Source organism: Alosa pseudoharengus, unplaced genomic scaffold, assembly GCF_046254945.1.
Source record: "Alosa pseudoharengus isolate Yale_2024_CS ecotype anadromous, Long Island Sound unplaced genomic scaffold, YU_APseudo_1.1 YU_APseudo_1.1_scf_2, whole genome shotgun sequence".
Taxonomy (NCBI): domain Eukaryota; kingdom Metazoa; phylum Chordata; class Actinopteri; order Clupeiformes; family Clupeidae; genus Alosa; species Alosa pseudoharengus.
The window spans coordinates 41,338,310-41,357,778 of record NW_027468663.1 but is presented as its reverse complement, the minus strand read 5'-3'; the positions used below and the strand labels follow the sequence as shown (position 1 = coordinate 41,357,778).

Below are 19,469 nucleotides of genomic sequence, written 5' to 3'. Positions count from 1 at the left end.
ATTCGTCCTTGATTATATGCACCTTGTGTGCCTTGGTGTTGTAAGGCGAATTCTGCATTTTCTCTGCCGTGTGACCAACCCCCGGAAACTATCTACCAGGCAGAGATCTGAATTGTCTACAAGACTTGTAGGGCTAAGAAATGAAATGCCAAGTGAGATGGCAAGGAAGCCCAGGGCAGTCACCGAGTTGGATCGATGGAAGGCGACAGAGTTCCGCCAGTTCCTTCTTTACACGGGACCTGTGGTCCTTGATGGACTGGTTGATCAAGATGTGTACGATCATTTTCTCTGTCTGACAGTGGGAATGTCCATCCTGCTTACCACCGATGCCGACAGGAGGAACACTCTACTCCAATATGCAGCTGACCTGCTGACCTATTTTGTTAACAGTTGTCAAGATATCTATGGAGACAGATTCACAGTCTACAATGTGCATGCGTTAAAGCACATTCATGAGGATGTTGCACATTTCAGTTGCTCTTTGAATGAGATTTCTGCTTTTCCATTTGAGAATTTCATGCAAACCATCAAGAAAATGGTCAGAACAAGTCATGATCCGCTGACTCAAGTGGCAAAGCGACTGGCAGAGAGGCAGGATCTGCAGGGGGCAAAATCAAAACAGGCCAAAGAAAGACTTACCGTTTCAGTGAGGCCCAAGGATGCCTGCTTCGTCCTAGGGGACAAGAGTGTGGCCATCATAGAAGAAGTTGGAGAAAATGGAAATTTCAATTGCAGATTTATTCCTGAAAAGCACACGTCAAACCTTTTCATAACGCCATGTGAATCAAAGCTGATAGATATAGCATTTATTGGCAATACCACATACCGCATGGCAAGGACAAAAATCCTTCAATCCAGTGACCTAAAGAGGAAAGCTGTGTGCATCCCATACAGAGGGGGGCATGCAATTTTTCCACTTCTGCATAATTGAACAATGAGGTACAGTGTTTCCCACAGAAAATTAGTTAGTCAAGGTGGGGGTGTGCAGGGTTCTGATGGGGATGTTAGTCCGCATCACTAAATAATATAGGAATCCTGTCGCGCCACTATTTTTTATATTGTGTTCAGTATAAGTCTGTTGCATAATAACTCTACTTTTATTTGTTTCAGATTATGGCGTTTGCGAGGGCTGTGTGGCAGGAGGGCGATAACGTTTTTTGAAGGGGTGCTGCCAATAAATTGGATTGACGAAGAAAGGAAAGTCCTCAGATGGCCAAAAAAGGGACGGGCGTCAGCCTGGAAAAACAAAACAAATCCAGCTGGAGACTGGCTGGACTTTCCCCTCATAAAAATAAAATTTACTTCAGGTATGTGATGCTTAAGGCGAGACACGGCAGGTGAAAACATCGATTTTTCATGACCTGGTCAAATTTGAGATTTTGGGCTAGTTTACATCCATGTAATTTTTCACACTGCTATAAAGAAAATTTCCAAATAACACATGTCGGTTGGTTTACATGACTTTGCAACTTCTGACTTTTTTACAGAAAGTGAAAAGGAGTGCACTGAGTTTAATTATACATCGTCAGCACAGACAGATTCAGAAGACCCTCCAGAACTGGGGAAAAGGGCAATAAAAAGAAAGCAATTTTCTGATTGTATTGAAGGCAAGCATACTAACAGCTGTTTGTAATCCATCACATTCCAAATGTTGAAACATTTGTATTCCTGGAATGTAAATTAACTTTTGTTGTAATTCATTAGAACCTGAACTCTCAGATGAAGAACCCAGACCCAAAAAAAGTGAGTCTGTGCACCTTTCTTAAATTTTTATTGTTTTTGCACATCGCCAGGGTTGTTTAATGTAAAAAGTCTTAAATATGTCTTTGCCAAACAAATACTGTTTGCGACATGAATACTTTCTCTGTTTCTATGTAGGCAAAAGCACAGGACTGCTCAGCAAGCCACCAAAGCCACCAAATATGACTAATGGTAAGTCAAGTGGACCAGTTAAGAATGTCAAAAGAAATCCAAATCAGTTAGCAGGGAGAGAGTTCAACATTTTTTGCCATGATCATTTATATTTGTTACAGAGACACCCAGTGTCAGAAACCAATCTGAGGACCAGACCTATTTGGATAATACCCAAACTCTAGATTCATCATATAGTAAGTTTGCCTAAATGGACTAAAAAAAGAAATGTATGGATGAATCACTCAATTCAACATGTTCTCTCACTTTGTCACAGCCCACCCCCAGAGGAGCCCCTCCCCCTCCAATCATTCTGATGTTGGGGGTGAGTCCTGGCAGGATAGCTCACCTTCATCTCCAAGGAGTAAGTTAACCGAATTGAACTCAAGAATAAAGTGCCTACTTTATGTCCACTTTCACCACTTTCTGTCTAACACACGACCCCAACATGTTCCCTGTCTCTCACTCTTGTCACAGACCAGTCCATAAGGAGCCCCTCTCCCTCATCCAGGAGCCCCTCTCCCTCATCCAGTCATTCCGGGAACCACAGAGGAGGCTCCCATTCTGGTGGTCCTCCTAGAGCCTCAAACAGTAAGTTGGCCTGAATGAACTGAAGCAAAGAATGCTGTCTGAACGTTACTGTATAACACACAACCCCAACATGTTCCCTGTCTCTCACTCTTGTCACAGACCAGTCCATGAGGAGTCCCTCTCCCTCATCCAGTCATTCCGGGAACCACAGAGGAGGCTCCCATTCTGGTGGTCCTCCTAGAGCCTCAAACAGTAAGTTGGCCTGAATGAACTGAAGCAAAGAATGCTGTCTGAACGTTACTGTATAGCACACAAGCCCAACATGTTCCCTGTCTCTCACTCTTGTCACAGGCCAGTCCATAAGGACCCCCTCTCTCTCATCCAGTCATTCCGGGAACCACAGAGGAGGCTCTCGTCCTGGTGGTTCTTCTCGAGCCTCAAACAGTAAGTTGGCCTAAATGAACTGAAGCAAAGAATGCTGTCTGAACGTTACTGTATAGCACACAAGCCCAACATGTTCCCCGTCTCTCACTCTTGTCACAGGCCAGTCCATGAGGAGTCCCTCTCTCTCATCCAGTCATTCCGGGAACCACAGAGGAGGCTCTCATCCTGGTGGTTCTTCTCGAAGTTCAAACAGTAAGTTGACCTAAATGAATTGAAGGAAAGAATGCCGTTTGAACCTTATTGTCTAGCACAGTGGCACAGTGGTTCTCAAAGTGTGGTCCAGGGACCACTGGTTGCTTAAGATGTTGTTCTTTGAACACAAAGAGGCTCCCGTTCTGGTGGTTCTCCTCGAGCCTCAAACAGTAAGTAAATGAACTGAAGCAAAAGATGCTGTCTGAACATTACTGTCTAGAACACGACCCCAATATGTTCCCTGTCTCTTACTCTTGTCACAGGCCAGTCCATGAGGAGTCCCTCTCCCTCATCCAGTCATTCCGGGAACCACAGAGGAGGCTCTCGTCCAGGTGGTTCTCCTCGAGCCTCAAACAGTAAGTAAATGAACTGAAGCAAAAGATGCTGTCTGAACGTTACTGTCTAGAACACGACCCCAATATGTTCCCTGTCTCTTACTCTTGTCACAGGCCAGTCCATGAGGAGTCCCTCTCCCTCACCCAGGAACCACAGAGGTTCCCGTCCTGGTGGTTCTCCTTTAGCTTCAAACAGTAAGTTGATCTAAAAGTAATGAATGTGTCTGTATAGCACATAACACTTAATCTAACATTTTCAATGTCTGATGTTCTTGTCACAGGCATCAGGGCCCGCTCCCCCAGAGAGAGGAACAGTGTATTCCCCATGGAAAATGACAGTGAGTTTTAAATATTCTTGCTACAACCAGATGTTTGAGCAATCTAGAGCTCTAACCACATTTTTATTGTTGATTTTAATCAGTTCAAATTGGAAATGTGTCAATCTGTTGCATTAAAGTGTAATTCCGGCGAAAATTGACCCAAGGGTGTTTTTCTGCATTAAAACACATCAAATAAGCCGTGGAGACAGTCATTTTCGTTGATCAACCACTACAGAGCTTGGCCATAGCCCCATATAGTGGTTGATCAACGAAAATGACTGTCTCCAGTAGGGCACATTGGCCTGAAAACATGCCATTTTTAAAGGGGCAGGTATGGCTCCAAGGAACTGACTTGAATGTTACAATTTTATCTTTGAAAAGATGGAATGTTCATGTTGCACAATTTAATACAAAACACTGCAGTTAATCTGAGTGAAGATATTCTGGAATACCAGTGTCATGCAGTAATCGTATGTTTACACATATCAGACATGATCCTGAAAGATAGTCTTTGAATTCTATGAATATGGCACTAGATCTAGATGCTAGATTTATCTTACATGTATAACCAAATCACTAGGCTATAGGAAGAGATTGAATAGAAGATAACTAATCCGAAAATGTCACATTTCAGAATTCCAGAGATGTGTGAAATTGGTTAGGTTAGGAAATTGGTGGAGATCATGGAGGTGGTGAAAAGAATTGAGGCAGACCACCAAAGGGGAGGGACAAACCTATTAAAAACCATGACGACCATGGACGAGGTCCTCATGTTAGAAGACAAGCTCAATCAGGAGGAGGAGAGACAGGCTCTGGTAAGATATCATATACCACTTACCACAACCAATGCAAACTGATGAGGGCATTGATGACGTGTTGTTGTCTTATGCCCTCATCAGTAGGTTATTGACTTAATAATTGGCTTAAGATTCTATATTTACTGTCTATTTACTTCTTTCACAGTTGGCACAGTTAAGCAAGGTCGGTGGGAAGGACATAAAAGACTGTGTTGCAAAAATTTTGAACAGGTATGTTCAGATACAGGGTACAGTACTTCTTGAAAATGTAGTTTTTGCTGTTTAACCTTTATGCTGACCTTATTTGGCCTGTGGCCTCTGATGTTTCAGTCTCTCTTGTGTGCCTTTGTCTATTGCATTGTCTCTTTCCTATTTAATGAAATCCGGATCGGTTTTAAGTATAAGTATAAATACTCTTTTGATCCCGTGAGGGAAATTTGGTCAATCTGTGAAACACACTCAGCACACAGTGAACACACAGTGAGGTGAAGCACACACTAATCCCGTGAGCTGCCTGCTACAACAGTCTGGAATGGCAGGAGACTTGTCATGATTGCTACAACAGCGGCGCTCGGGGAGCAGTGAGGGGTTAGGAGCCTTGCTCAAGGGCACTTCAGCCATTCCTACTGGTCGGGGTTTGAACCGGCAACCCTCCAGTTACAAGTCTGAAGCGCTAACCAGTAGGCCAGGGCCTAATTTTAGTTTTATTGTAGAAAGAATGAACATGAAGTTGTAATCCGATTACCGGGAGTGCACTGCACACATTATAGAGACTCCACAACAGTCTAAAAAAATCTAGTGGAAAAAGTAATCTCATTTTGAATTTGTATATACAAATGTAACTTTATGTGCTAATCTTTTCAGATTGATGACAAATGGCCTGATGTCCCATTTCAATATGATGGGCCATGGTGGGAAGACAGCTTTTAAAGCCATGACTCTCTATGGCGTCCTAACAGGTATGGATCTCTGATACTGGGTTATTTATCTTTCATTTGTTTGTTCAACTTGCACAAACATATTTTGAACAAGGAAGAGTACAGCACGGGCTACACTCTGCATTAACACATTTGTTCATTGTCCATTCATTTCTCAAGTTTGTTAAAGTCTCGATTAGAGCAGTTTCACATGTTCAAGTGCTGAATCTGCTATCTGAGTTGTCTTTGCAATATTGCCACTTCAGCACACCTAGTCTAATGAAAATGTTTTTCTTGTCATTTCAGCTGCTGTTAAAAAATGGAGTGAAAGGGCCACCGACCATGACATCGGGAGAGCTGTGGCAGACCAATTAAAACATGCGCCTGGACGCTCTGGTGGTGGAGGCTTTAAGAACAATTAATAAAGGGATAAAGAAAGCAATCAGTTATTAAAATGTTTTGTTTGACTTATAGGCCTGTAATGATATCAATATTTCAGAATACGATTATCACGACAAAATATATCACAATAACATTATTGTGATATCAATAGTAATCATTATAAGAAAGCAAACACTTAAAGTATATTACATTTCTTATTAAATGTCTCTCTATTCAAAAACATAAAATTTTACAGTACAACTCTCACTTTTTCCCAAATTCCCAAACCAGGTCAACAACAATAGTTATTTTCGACTGAAAAGACAAATTTGAACATGAAATTGAAACTAGGCCTATATATTCCCTGTAGTTATAAATACCTGTAGTTTCATTGTTTCTATAGGCATAATTCTAATTGCAGGTAGGCTATCTGGAATGGCAGGAGACTTGGTCATGGTTGCACAAACTGACAGCTCATGGACAAACGATAGCCTACATAACTTACCTCCTGTCAGAGCAGCTTAATTAGTGATAACATGTGGTGATGCTGTTATGCTTTGATAGCTCATAAATATCACTATACATAGGTATGTTTTAAGCCTACTTATTTATTATTATTTTTTTTACAAAGAAACGTTTAGCATGATCTTCAAATTCATAGTGATGCTATAGGCTATGGGCATCATCATACGAATGCAAGATGGGAGTTACATTACAGCCTACTTTGCATAACATTTCCAATAGGCCATGTTTATGTTAGTTAGGCTAGTTAGTTAATTAATAGAATTAGATACAATCTCTTGATATCGCCTTTTACTGCGCAGCGTACGTGCATTTTCTAGCTGCGGGGCAGAGCAGTATAGAGACTGGAGGATAAATGTTTTTCCATCCCCTGCATTCTCCATCATGTCCGGCATGTTTTCAAGCCTACACAATCAAAAGTTTGGCGTTGCTATGACATCAGGTTTGCGTGTGTGACATTGAAGGGAGCAAGTGAGGAGACATCACGGGAGAGAAGCCTAACAGGAAAGAGCGTTCCGATCGCGTAAAAAACTCACCTGTTGATTTAAATATAGCCTACCATTGTTGTGCTACACGGTAAGTGGGTGCATTGTTTCCACGATATTCATATTATCATGTTTTAATGATCGATCACAAAACTGGTAGGCTATATCGCGACACCCAGCTGACTTGTTTATTTACAAAAGCCTTGTATTCAATTATGTATTTATCATCTTATAGATGATGGGTTAAGTTAGTAAATAGGAAATGCATAATGCACATTTTTAAAAGCCTATAATAGGATAATATAGGCTTATAAATGAATACATAACAGCAATATTTTAGTCGAAAATAGGTCAATGGCAGCACCTAAACAAGACGTGGTTTCAACCAAATATAGGCGTTGAAAAGACGTCTTTCAATAGACGTCTTTTCAACGACCGGGAAAAGACGTCGTTTCACCTTTCACTTTTCAACCAAACTCAAACGTTGTTTCGACGACTTGAAAAGACGTCTTTTCAACGTCTTTTCAACGTAATTTTGCTGGGTGGGTGCCGCCACCGATTAGATTACGAATCAGTTCTATTTATTTGCCTATTTAAAATCCATTATTTTCCAGTGTTTGCCAGTTAAAAAACGTCTGCGCTGATGTGCGTGGCAAGTGTGCCACTGTGGATGCTGGTGCCCACGTGAGTGCGCGGTCATTAGGCACGCACATCTGCGCCGAAGTTTTTAACTGGCAACAATGTATTTTATGGAGCGCCGCCGACAAAATAGAGCTAAATAGTAGGCTATACACGACGGCAGCGGCAAAGTGCGACACTGGTGTGCGGAGTGGTAACGACACACAAGACAAGAGATGCATAAATAAGCGGCGTAATTGCCAGCGTACCCGTTACACCAATAGACAAGACAAAATGAAAAAATGATCAACTAAATAAATAAGAAATTCCCTGTTGCATAGTCCAATTGGTTGTAAATTGAATAGGATGGGGCAGAAGTGTGAAGCTTGAGTTTATTTACTCAATTGAGGGCATACTGTTTTACTGAACTGCATTCATAATTAAGGAGAATAACTTACCAAACATGCATTTGCAGAGAGCCATTTCTTTAAAGGGCCGCTTCTGTTTGGCCACATCCTTGTTCTTCTTGCCAGCCCAGTTTAGGCCTGAGGCCAGCTCATTGGTCATGCTGTATGCCAGCATGCGCCGGACCCTGATCTCCAGGGTGGTCCCCCCAATAACTGTGAAGCGGGCCACCTATCAAAATAAAAAAAGTAACTATTCAGTTTAAAGAGTAAACAATTTAAAAAGGCTCTTTTTCAAAGATGATGTAATGTTGCTCTATGTAGGTTTGTCAATTGTCAAGTCTAAATTTAACTGAGATTGATAAAGATGTGCCAAAACAGACATTTGTGAATGGGATGTATTAAAGGGTGATTTGTTTGTATCCTCGTCTGGGATGAGCTTAAACACAGATAGTTTAACAGATTTGTTAAACAGTTTAACAAAATTGTGCAGTCAGGTACAGTGTTTCCCAGAGAATTGAATTCCATTTGTGGTGGTTGTTTTGCAGAATTAACTTGAATAGAACAGTTTTTAACAAATTAGCACAGCGTGGTTATGATTCTAATCAGATGTAAGCACTATTTAGTGCAACCTGGAAAATCATTGTGTGGTGGTCAATGTTGATATTGTGGTGGGCCGCCACAAATAAGTCAATGTATGGGAAACACTGAGGTAAGTTCAATCAGAAAAATAATGTGACCACTATTTAATCATTAAATAATTACCATTGCCTTTCTAGCCTCCTGGGACTGGAGTATCACCTCTGCGTTCTCCAGCTCCTCCATACAGTGTAGAGGCAGTTGCAGTGGCTCTTCAGTCAAGCCCACCACCCCAGCACTTTGGCCACACCTACAGGACTGGCGGAACTCTCTGAAGTCCTGCCGCAGGTCCTTCACCTCCTTAGTCAACTCTGTGACCGTGGTGAGCAGTTTCTGCAAGGTTACATCTATTGACAGGAATAACAAATAGTTTTGGGTTGAGTGCAAGCATTCCTTTATTTTGCAATGTAAAGAAGCGTAAAATAAAGAAATATAGAGTTTGGTTCCAAAACGCTATATCTCCATTTTAAAAAACATTAAAAGCTCACGTTCTGTAATTGTGTAGTTAAGGTAATATCAATCAAATTGCTGTTTTGTTGTTTTGATTGAGTAACGAAAAATACCCAATTACAGTTCTACTGAAATTACTTGCAAAACAAAATGTAAAATGATTTATGAAAATGGTGGATATAGCGTTTTGGAACCAAAATCTTCAAATGGTCAATCTAATTTCAAATATACACAAGGGATGTTAAATGCTATAGGTAGGGGATTCACCCCAGCGACCAATCACAATATTTAATGCACAGTTAGTTTTTAACTGTCTCTATCTTCTGATAGAGAATGAAAACCACTGTAATTTTTAGGTATTTCAATGCACAGGGCTATTCCGTTCATATATAAATGGAATCCTATGATAATCCCAAGGCACAACAGTTTTGCACTTGCCTTTTAAAAGCTGCCTGGCGGAGTCTCTTGAGTCTGTGACAAATATGGAAGAAACATTTTTGTATCTATATGACTGGGTATAGGTATTTGGAATAACATGAAACTCTTTTCTAAAACATACCTTCTGGAGAGAAATTGGGTGCACACCGAGGAGTACCGGCAGAAGCCACTGGCACGAATGACTGGAGGGGGAACTGAAAATCTTCAGCAGAGAAGGTAATGGGTTGGCTGTTGGGGTAGGGCAGCGGAGACTGGCAGCTGGCTGGGGTGGGCAGAGTCTGGTAGCTGGTTGGGTTGCTAAAAGTGGTCTGGTAATCCACTGGGGCTAGAGGTTGGAGTTGGGAGGATGGAGAGGGAGACTGCAGAGTGGTAAGCGTCTGGTAATCCACTGGGGCTAGAGGTTGGAGTTGGAGTTGGGTGGATGGAGAGGGAGACTGCAGAGGGCCGGAGGCTGTTGGTGTGTATGACAAGGGGGGGGGGGGGGGGTGGGGGTGGTATAAAAGACGTTACAGGTTATTACGCTGAATTAGCTTCTCTGCTTACTTTGTTACACAAACTACAATGTGGCCTATGTTACACCCCACCCTTAGACAGCCCTTTAGGGGCAAACAAAAACCCACTATTGAACCAAATTCCTAATAATAACACCTTTTAAAATCACCCAACCAGTGGGATTTATTAAGATCAAGACACTAAACTAATACGTGACAGTCCAAATCAAGATCAGACAAAATTACAGGCTGAGAAGCAGCAAGACAGCCAGCAGTCCCCACACCAAAGGCCTCTCGTCAGGAACAGGATACTGGAGCCTTTAACTCAATCAGCTGGTCAGGTGCTGCTAATCGGTCCTCAGATGCAGTGCACCTGAGCAGAGGTAGAGAATGGGAGGAGAACAGACAACACAGTGAACACAACCGTAACACCTACTATACTGTACCTGGGAACAACATTTTTGGAGCTCGGGGATATTTACTCCGAGGTTGATCTTCCTCAGAGTCATCCAAATTTTGGTAGATTGGGTTTGGTCTAGAAGTGAACGTGGACAAACTATAAATACACTGCAGTATTTACATTTGTTCATCTGTAGTTACTGAAATATTCAAAATGTCAACTATTCCGATGTTACAGCAAACAAATATATTTCTGAGAATTGCCATGTGCACATACAATTCAACAACTTTGCACTGTGAATTTGGAAATTATTACTTCTTTCTCCTTTTCAGAGGCTGTTGGCACTCCTCCTCTGACTGGATATCGGTGGTGTCACATTGCTGCTTCACATATCTCTCCAGGCACCTCTCAGCTTCCTCAAAGGTATCTGCAGACACAGAGTTGTTATGAGATACTGATACAAAGGGCTATGATAAAATGTCAATATACATAAAAATACCCACCTCGGCTTATGAGGACCCTGACAGGCTCATAAGTCTGCCAATTTTCGTCTTGGTTCCTCCCTCCTCCTGATGGCAGCACGGACCTTGCCAGACTCCTTTGGAGGGTATGGAGGCCAGAAAACCTTCTCCCCCTGAAGCCATATGTGTGGCACCACTTCTGTTCCACCACTGTTGAACCTTACAAGGCACCACTGCTTCATGCTATTTTTTTATGGTAAAGATGATGGTTATTAACACATGAACTGATTTTTATGAACTGATTTTTGATTTTTATGAACTGCTTTTTATGAACTGCTTTTTATGAACCGCTTTTTATGAATTTTATGAATTTTTAGAAAAATTATTTACTTTGTATGTATGAGGGGAATGGCTATGAACTCTTTTTTTATCGGGGAAAAGTATATATTTGTTTTTTATTATTTGGAGCTTTACAACACCGACACCGCTGCTTAAGTCCCACACTTTGTAACAGCCAATGTTGGCTGATTCGAAGGGGTATTGGACATAAGATTCCTTCTTTGTAAATTTCCGGAAGATCACATATGTTTCCTCAGCTACTTTTACTATGTTGTCAACAAGAGCGATGTCCTCAACTATCTGGATGCAATTATCCCCAAACCTACATGACAAGGTGAAATGTTTAGTTACAACCTTTCTATACTGATCCCCATGTCCCAAATGAGGCACCAATGGACCATCATGATGGAGGTGCATGAATTTGTGGCCTTTGTCGATTTGGGGTGTCTGAGGGTCTCTTTCAGAAAGCCTTTTAACTATTTGCTGTAAAGGCAAATGAGGTTTGCGCAGTAAATGTTTCAGTTGGGCCAAATAGTTCTCATAAGGAAAGGCAGCAATGTTATCTAAGGGACCATAGAGACGATATTCTGCTGCCAGGTGTGTCAGCTGGTGGACATTGTACGTTATTTCACTTCTGCCATATAGCTTTTTTGCTGATGTCCCAGGAGACAAAAGGAGATGCATAGCAACAGAAAACAACATAAAGTTGTTAAACATGTCCAAAGGAATCGTATCTTTCAGCACTACAGGGCCAGCGTATAGCATAAAATACCGGAGCTCCGTTGCTTTCCACCTATCAATTTCTACGAGTTCTCTGGGTTTGCGACTGAACTCAGTTGGAGTGTAAGGTGTCAGTGCCTTCAACTTCACAGAAATCTCCCCAATTGTTTTACTGCCCAACCTAGTTGCGAGACATTTTCCCCGCATCCATATATACAGAATTTTTCTGGTTACCCCAAGACAACATGCATGCATGTAATCAATTGGGAACATTGTCACCATTTTCACTACACTAACTAGGGGAGACGGCGTTTGAGTCAGGTGGTGGTCCTCATCGATCATGGAGGCGAAGTCTGCGTCGGCTCTTAATTTAGCATTGACCTCAGGAAATGTCATTTTCCCCTGCCATTCACCCACTTGAATGCATTTATCGCAGCCCGAGTAGCCATTGTGACCCTTGGTATTTTTAATAAAGGCTCGTGCAGGGGCATCACAAATGAACGAGCACACTTTTGCCATTAGCTGTTGCCCATTATAAATGATACCCCTCTCCAGAATGTCATTAAGGTCCTCAATAAATGGGCCCAAGAACTCCAATGCACTTTTAGGCTTGCTAAGGCCACAGAACAGGCCAACAATGAAGGGAGATCTGGTGTAATCTACATCTACCATGGCAAGGATTGGCCAGAACTGAAGCCTACTGCTTCTGAATAGTGGTAACCCATCTATATTGAACTGCAACTTAAGTATGTTCAAGTTGGCAGGGAGAGTCAAAGATTTAAGCCTCAACATTAACCCATTGGTTAGTCCAAAGTGATAGTATTCCCCACCCTCCATCTTCCTAGTTATTATTTGACCTTGCATCCTCAAAACTGTCCTAGCATCTTTAGGCAATTCTGGATGAAACACGCGGAAAATGCTCAAAAGTGCAGTTAGTGCCACCAGAGAGACTGAAAATGTAGAGGCCCAAAATCTCAGACCAGTCATCAAAAACTCTGTAGTTGGAGTTTCAGTATCATCTGAATCAATATGAGTTGTGTCTATTGACTCATGGGTCTCACTGAACTCTAAACTCATAGGGAGCTCATAGGGAGCTCATAGTTCCCTATAACTGGTAGCTCCTCTACTACTGACTGAGTAGAGGTTGAAACAATTGGATCCACTACTTCCCTTGGGCATTCTACATGTTCTGATGCTGTGTCAGTGTTGCCTTGTATATTTGTATTATTAAAGGTCTCCTCAAACTGCTCTAGTATCTCTGACTCTGTGACCTTAAGCATTGACCTACATTTGCGCCTCTTTGACCAGCGTGATGCCATTGTGAGTGCATGTGGTTTGCAGAATCAGAAACGGGGATTTTAAGATTCTCAGACTTGCTTACTTGAAAAACGATGTGGATTAATGATCTGAAAATAAATGACAAAAAGTAAATCACAGTGTCAGTAAACAGCAATTTAATTCAGAATCATCCACTATTTCTATTTTCCCCACAAAGCAGAATGACATGTTCTTTTAAACTGGGCTTGCAAAGATTTTTCTAAAGACTAAACAATTTTCATTCATGAACAATGGACTCCGTTCACTATATCTAAGTAAGGTACTTATATCATGTTACTAATTTTCTGTCACATACGCTATAGTGCCTGAATGGAACTAGTACTTTTTTGCCAATTGGTTTGTACAGTTTAAGATAATAAAAGCATGCCATGTTCAACTCTTATTCTGTATGTGATCGAGTCATGTGGGGCCACCTATAACAATAATATTGTTGAAAATATATCTTGATAATGTATGAAGTAAGCAAGGACAGCGCACTCAGTTCTCTTTCAAACTTGTAATCGCCAACAAATGGCGATTCAAAGTTTGAAAGAGAACTGTGAGTGCTGTCCGTGCTTACTTCATACATTATCACTATATGAGGGATTCAGCACCTAAGTTAAAACCACCAAGTCAGTGAGCACGTTGCTTTATATGTTAGTAATTGAAAATATATCTTAAAATAAACTAGAGAATGTAATTTCAGGGAATTACAAGTGCATGAAAATGACGCTAGGACAGACATGGTGGTTGCACAGCTTAATAAAAGTTGATAGTTTAAAAGTAGACAGTTTAAAAGTTGAATGTAGATTGGGAGTTGATCACACTAGTTGACTGAAAAGCCCAGGCTGCCAAACAGTTGTGGGCAGAGGACACAATTGGCGGGAGTCATAGCTGATGATGACAGTTGGATTGGCTGAACAGTTAAATAGTTGGATAGTTTAAATGGTTCAAATATTTCATAGGGAATTATTGTAGTGAGGACTTTTATTTTGAAACAGCTTTGGGCAGAGGAAACAGTTGACGGGAGTCAAAGTTGATGACAACTGACTGTTGCTAGAGTAGTTATGGTGGTTGCTATGCTGGTTGCTACTGTAGGTTAATGATGTTGGTTGCTAGGTTTTAATGGAATGTGGTTGCTAGGCTGTTGCTAGGGTACTTGAAGTCGTTGCTAGGTTGTTGCTAGGGTGTCAATGGTGGCTACTATCAGAAATAAAGGAGTTACTACAGTGGTTTGCTTGTATCTTGGTTGCTATGGAAACTGACATAGATGCTTAATTTCAATGGTTGCTAAATTGGTTGCTAGGTAGGTGGTGGTTTAATATAGTAGGCTAGAGGCATAGTTGATGATAACTGACAGTTGGAATAGTTGAACAATTAAATAGTTGGATAGTTTAAATGGTTAATAAAAAAATCCAAACATTAAAGTCCATAGGTCGAGTTATGTGCAATAATGTGGAATGACACAGGAAAAAAGTATTGAGCACGCCTGCTGAAATTTCTTAAATACTTTGTGGAAAAGCCTTTATTCGTAATGACCGCTTCAAGGCATTTCCTGTATGATGAAACTAATCAGTCACAGTATTCTGGTGTGAGTTTGGCCCATTCTTTTAAACAGATAGTCCTTTAATATTGAAGATTTCAGGGGTCCCTCTTGTGAATCCTGATCTTTAGTTAACTTCCAAAACTGTTCAATTGAATTGAAGTCAGGGCCTTGATTTCCTTTCTCTGAAACCAATTGAGAGTTTCCTTTGCTGAATGGTTTGGATCATTGTCCTGCTGGAAGGTCTAGCCATGTCTCATCCTCATCATCCTGGTGGATGTAAAGATTCTCCCAGAACAAAATGACTCCATTCATCATTCCTTCAACTGTATGAAGTCTGCTAGTACCATGAGATGAAAAACAGCCCACACCATGATGCCACCACCTCCAAACCTCACTGTTGGTAGGGTATTTTTAGGGTGATGCACAGTGCCATTTCTCCTACAAATATGGTGTGTAGTATGACATCCGAAAAGTTACATTTTTAACCAGAATACATTCTCTCAGTATTTCATAGGATTTTTCAAATCTTGTGTAGCAAACTTTCAAGGAGCTTCGACATGTTTTTCTTCAGCAATAGAATCATGCTGGATGAGCGTGCAAGAGGCCATGGCGGTGGAGTGCATTACCTATGATTTTCTCTGTAACAATTGTACCTGCTGCCTCCAAATGTTTCTGGAGCTTTCTCAGAGTGGTCCTTGGCTCTTGGGCTACTCTTCTGACTATCCTTCTGACTTCCTGGTCAGAAATCATGCAAGGAGATCCTGTGCATGGCCAGTTGATGATGTAGTGATGTCCCTTCCACTTGCAAATAATGGCTCCAATACTGCTTGCTGGATGATTCTGAAGTTTTGAAGTGCATCTGTAACCAGTTCCATTAATATGTTTGGCAACAATAAGGTTGCAAAGATTTTGGGAGAGCTCTTTGCTTTTACCCATCATGAAATGTTTCTTGTGTGACACCTTGCTAACAAAAAAACTTTTTATAGCCCACTAACCCAGCTTATATCAATTTGCACAGATAGGAGGGATAATTTCTCTAACTACTTATAGATTCCAGTTTGTTCCTTGCCATTCCTTGCGTTTGTGTACTGCTTTTTCTTAGCGTGTTCAATACTTTTTCCCTGTGCCATTCCACTTTTTTACTCATAACACTACTTTTAGACATTAATGTTTGGATTTTTATATATGTGTGGATTACCTAAGTTAATACTAATGTCCGGTGAAAATTTCATGCGAATAGCCTCACTGGAAGTATACTTATTGAAAATTTTTTTGACGTGTTCAATACTTATTTTCCCCGCTGTAACTTTACAATGACTGCAAACATCGTAAGGCTTATACACAGCGTGTGTAGGCTACGTTACTGTTCAAAGTTCAGATGACAAACTATGCCTCTGATCTAGTTTCCCGTTATCTAGCAGCAGCGTTAACGTTACAGGAGCGTTGTCCACAACTTTGACAGCAACATCCATGTAGCCTACATCTAACATCTGACCACAAAATAAACGAAGAAAGCAATTCTTGCTTAACTTAATTAAGTCACTGTAGGTTTATGAAGCTCTGTGTCTGTAACGTTAGTGAACTTATCACGGTATAATTTTGGCAGAACTAACGTTACTAAATGTAACTGTTTGCTTAAGTGACATTATGTAAATTTTAATGATGGTATCCTACTTCTGATAGGCATACGAATGCCTGCATAATGTTGCACCATGTAAATAAACACGAATGTTCAATTTAGTAGCCTACAATTGAGCAAATATGAGATAAAATGCATGCTTACCTGATATGGACTCAGAAATGAGATGTGTGTGGTGCAGTACCGCTGGTCTACCACATCGATGGTCTCCCGGTCAACTACAATTCGATGACTTTTCGATCATATTTCCCGGTCAACTATAAATCAATGGCTTTTCAACAATCCGGTTCCCGGTCAACCCTATATCAATGTTTTTTCAACATCTGTGTCATCACCAGGTAAACCAAAAATCAATGTCCAATCAATTATAAAGATTCAAAATTTCTTTTATTGACATTTTATCATGGAGAACCTAGTTTTCAATTGTTTACATGGGAGAGTACAAATAAAACTAGAAAAGCATTTCCTGAAGGAAATACAGTGCATGAAAATGCAAAAAATATGATGTAAAATATCATACAGAGTAAAAACAAACTATATTGGTTGCTAGGTAGATGAGGTTTAATATAGTTGGAGTGACTGAACAGTTAAATAGGTGGATAGTTTATATGGTTAAATGATTTAGCTAACTTAGGTAATCGTTTTTAGTAGTTTTGTAAAAAATGCTAACTAACATGTTAACATGCTAACTATGCTAACCATGTGACTTAGCTAACTTAGCTAATCATTTTTAGCAGTTTTGCTAAAAATGCTAACTAGCATGTTAACATGCTAGCATGCTAACTATGCTAACCATGTGACTTAGCTAACTTAGCTAATCATTTTTAGCAGTTTTGCAAAAAATGCTAACTAGCATGCTAACTATGCTAACCATGTTACTTAGCTAACTTAGCTAATCAATTTGAGCAGTTTTGCTAAAAATGCTAACTAGCATGCTAACTATGCTAACCATGCTAACTAGCTACAGTGGGTAAGAGTCATAGTTGATGACAAGTAACAGTTACAATGGCTGAACAGTTAAAAAGTTCAGTAGTTTAAAGGGTTAAATTGTTTAACAATGAAATAATTGTAGTGAGGACTTTTATTTTGAAAGTTTTTGGCAGAGGAAGCAGTTGGACAGGATGTGTAGTCTTAATAGGGCCAGTTTGTATGCTTAAAGCCTGAGACTGGCAGTTGAGATCCAGGTGGCCCGAACACCTGCCATAGGATTCTAATTGCTTAACGGCTCTATTGTGATGTCATCAGCCCATGTTAAGTCTATGGGGAAATTTTGAACAGTTTTTAATTAATAGTTTAAAAAGTATAAAAGTTACAAAGATGAAAAATACAAAGCCCACATGTCGTAAGACCTACGCAACGCAGTTTGAATGAAGTTTCTACGTTAAACGGTTGAAGCTGCATTAACTGCGTTAGAAGAAGAAGAAGAAGCCTAGGAAGAACAGTACAGTGCATTTTCATGCACTGTAATAAGAAGAAGAAGAAGAAGAAGCCTAGGAAGAACAGTACAGTGCATTTTCATGCACTGTAATAGGTACAAATATTGAGTGTGTGTGTGTGTGCAGAAGTTATACCCAAAATCTGCCGGTGCATCGGTGGCAGTGTGTGTGTGTGGTGGTGGTGGGGCGGGGGGCGGCGTTGGTCTATCCCATACAGAAAAATAATATATTCACATATATGCAGCTTGAACATATTCCAGTATAAGCACATCTATGTTAAAATACATATATTTACATGTATGTATCAATATATTTCAAAATATAAGTAAATATTCAATATTGGCCACTTTCTTATATTTTATGCATATAGTTAAATATATTTAAATATATGACACTAAGAAGCATGATCACATGACCCTTGATGAAGATTCTGATCACATGATCTATATATTTCAGACATATATTTCTCTAATATTAGTTCATATTCTACTATGGTTTGATATTTTCCGCATTAATCAATAAATATTTCACTATTGTGTTCACTTAAAATCAACCATAGTATCAGTATAAAGAGGAAGAAACACACAACACTTCTGTTATCTTTTATTCTATTTTATTGAAATTCTTTGTTTTTGTTATGGAACCTCAATTCTGCCATTTATTGCCTGGCCCAGCAATCTGGAGTGAGTGTCTGGCTTGGGAACTGCTTCAGGGTGGCCTCTGAATAAGACAGAACATATACAAAAAGAACATGCAAAATATTAGTGACACAAATACAGATGCTTAAGTGCAGAAACACTGTTTTATCATGATAATTGGAGATAAATACAAAGTGAGTTGGAGAAAAAGACATACAAATAAAATAAACTCACCAATTATCGTCTTAGTCCTCTCAGGGTCCAGGCATTCCCTCTAAGTGCCTCCTAAAAAACAGCACAATCAATTAGGACCCTTAAATAGTTACAGTTTACTAACACAGGAAATATCTGTGATGGTAAGGCGAAAATATGAAGCAATCCACACAGACAGCCTAACACTTTTAAATGAGACAACACAACTAATATATCATATACACAGAAGAGAGAAGCACACAGATACCCACTGAAAGGAAAAGTTAGTTTCCTCCTCAAATTTTTACTAAACTTTTACAACCAATTAAGCTGCTATTTCATTAAAGTTAAACATGTAAATTTTAATGTCAAATTTCACATCTGTATGAAAACACTCCTTCATCGTCATACAAACCTTGTTGAATAAAAGCCTTCAGACTCACATCCTCCTCTTGGAGAGCCATTATCGCCACCTCTTCTTTAGGTGGTTGTCAGTTCTGGGTTATCTCCCACAGCTCACACTCATAGAGAGCTCTACCAGCCTTCTCTGAAACCTGCAAGTGAACAGAATACAGCATGAATGAGAGTGGCGTTGGTAAAGGGTATACTCGAATAATATGTAATGTCCTGGGATATTCCCACTCATGAAGTGTCTCCCATCTGAGACTGCTATCTGAGACTGTAGAGAAGCTGTACCAACCATCATAGAAAGATACGGTTGGAAAGGTATATTTTCAGTTCACTTTGTGTCCCCAGTAGCTTGAAGCTAATTTCTTGTCATTCAAAAGATCAAAACTACTCGAACAGATGTATAAATTCTCAGAAACAAAGGGTTATGTTCTGCATTCGAAAATAGACCTTTAACAAAAAAGTTATATTCATAAGTAAACATTAATTTTTATTACC

The 19,469-nt window shown here is 40.1% G+C and overlaps 2 protein-coding genes and 1 long non-coding RNA gene across 6 annotated transcripts in view; 1 reads left to right on the top strand and 2 right to left on the bottom strand.

The window, feature by feature from the left end:
* LOC143133510 (uncharacterized) overlaps window positions 1–10,334 on the bottom strand; it is a 43,588-nt gene extending 33,254 nt beyond the window's left edge. Inside the window, exons 1-4 of the mRNA XM_076293274.1 lie at window positions 10,322–10,334; window positions 9,542–9,709; window positions 8,623–8,843; window positions 7,912–8,089 (exon numbers count right to left, since the gene is read on the bottom strand). Of these exons, the coding sequence (XP_076149389.1) occupies window positions 7,912–8,089; window positions 8,623–8,843; window positions 9,542–9,709; window positions 10,322–10,334 (580 nt within the window). The remainder of the gene's footprint in view (window positions 1–7,911; window positions 8,090–8,622; window positions 8,844–9,541; window positions 9,710–10,321) is intronic.
* LOC143135291 (uncharacterized) lies at window positions 1,180–4,367 on the top strand. 4 transcript variants are annotated; one of them, XR_012988887.1, is made up of 9 exons: window positions 1,180–1,607; window positions 1,705–1,743; window positions 1,879–1,932; window positions 2,189–2,275; window positions 2,389–2,502; window positions 2,602–2,694; window positions 2,794–2,886; window positions 2,986–3,608; window positions 3,695–4,367. XR_012988887.1 is itself a non-coding variant. In XM_076295996.1 (9 exons), exons 1-9 carry the CDS (start codon window positions 1,442–1,444, stop codon window positions 3,090–3,092), a joined length of 828 nt encoding a protein of 275 aa, XP_076152111.1. In that variant the 5' UTR covers window positions 1,180–1,441; the 3' UTR covers window positions 3,093–4,367. The 4 variants fall into 4 exon arrangements, 1 of the variants encoding a protein (XP_076152111.1); XM_076295996.1 differs by adding an exon at window positions 2,034–2,108 and having other exon boundaries at window positions 2,986–4,367; XR_012988888.1 differs by having other exon boundaries at window positions 1,180–1,307; window positions 1,488–1,607; window positions 2,389–3,608.
* An 8,093-nt stretch (window positions 10,335–18,427) lies between the features above and the next one.
* On the bottom strand, window positions 18,428–19,120 carry LOC143135290 (uncharacterized). Its single transcript, XR_012988886.1, has 3 exons — window positions 18,979–19,120; window positions 18,606–18,656; window positions 18,428–18,453 (listed from the first exon to the last, which is right to left on the bottom strand). It is a non-coding gene; the product is annotated as an uncharacterized LOC143135290 (long non-coding RNA).
* Window positions 19,121–19,469: the final 349 nt, after the last annotated feature.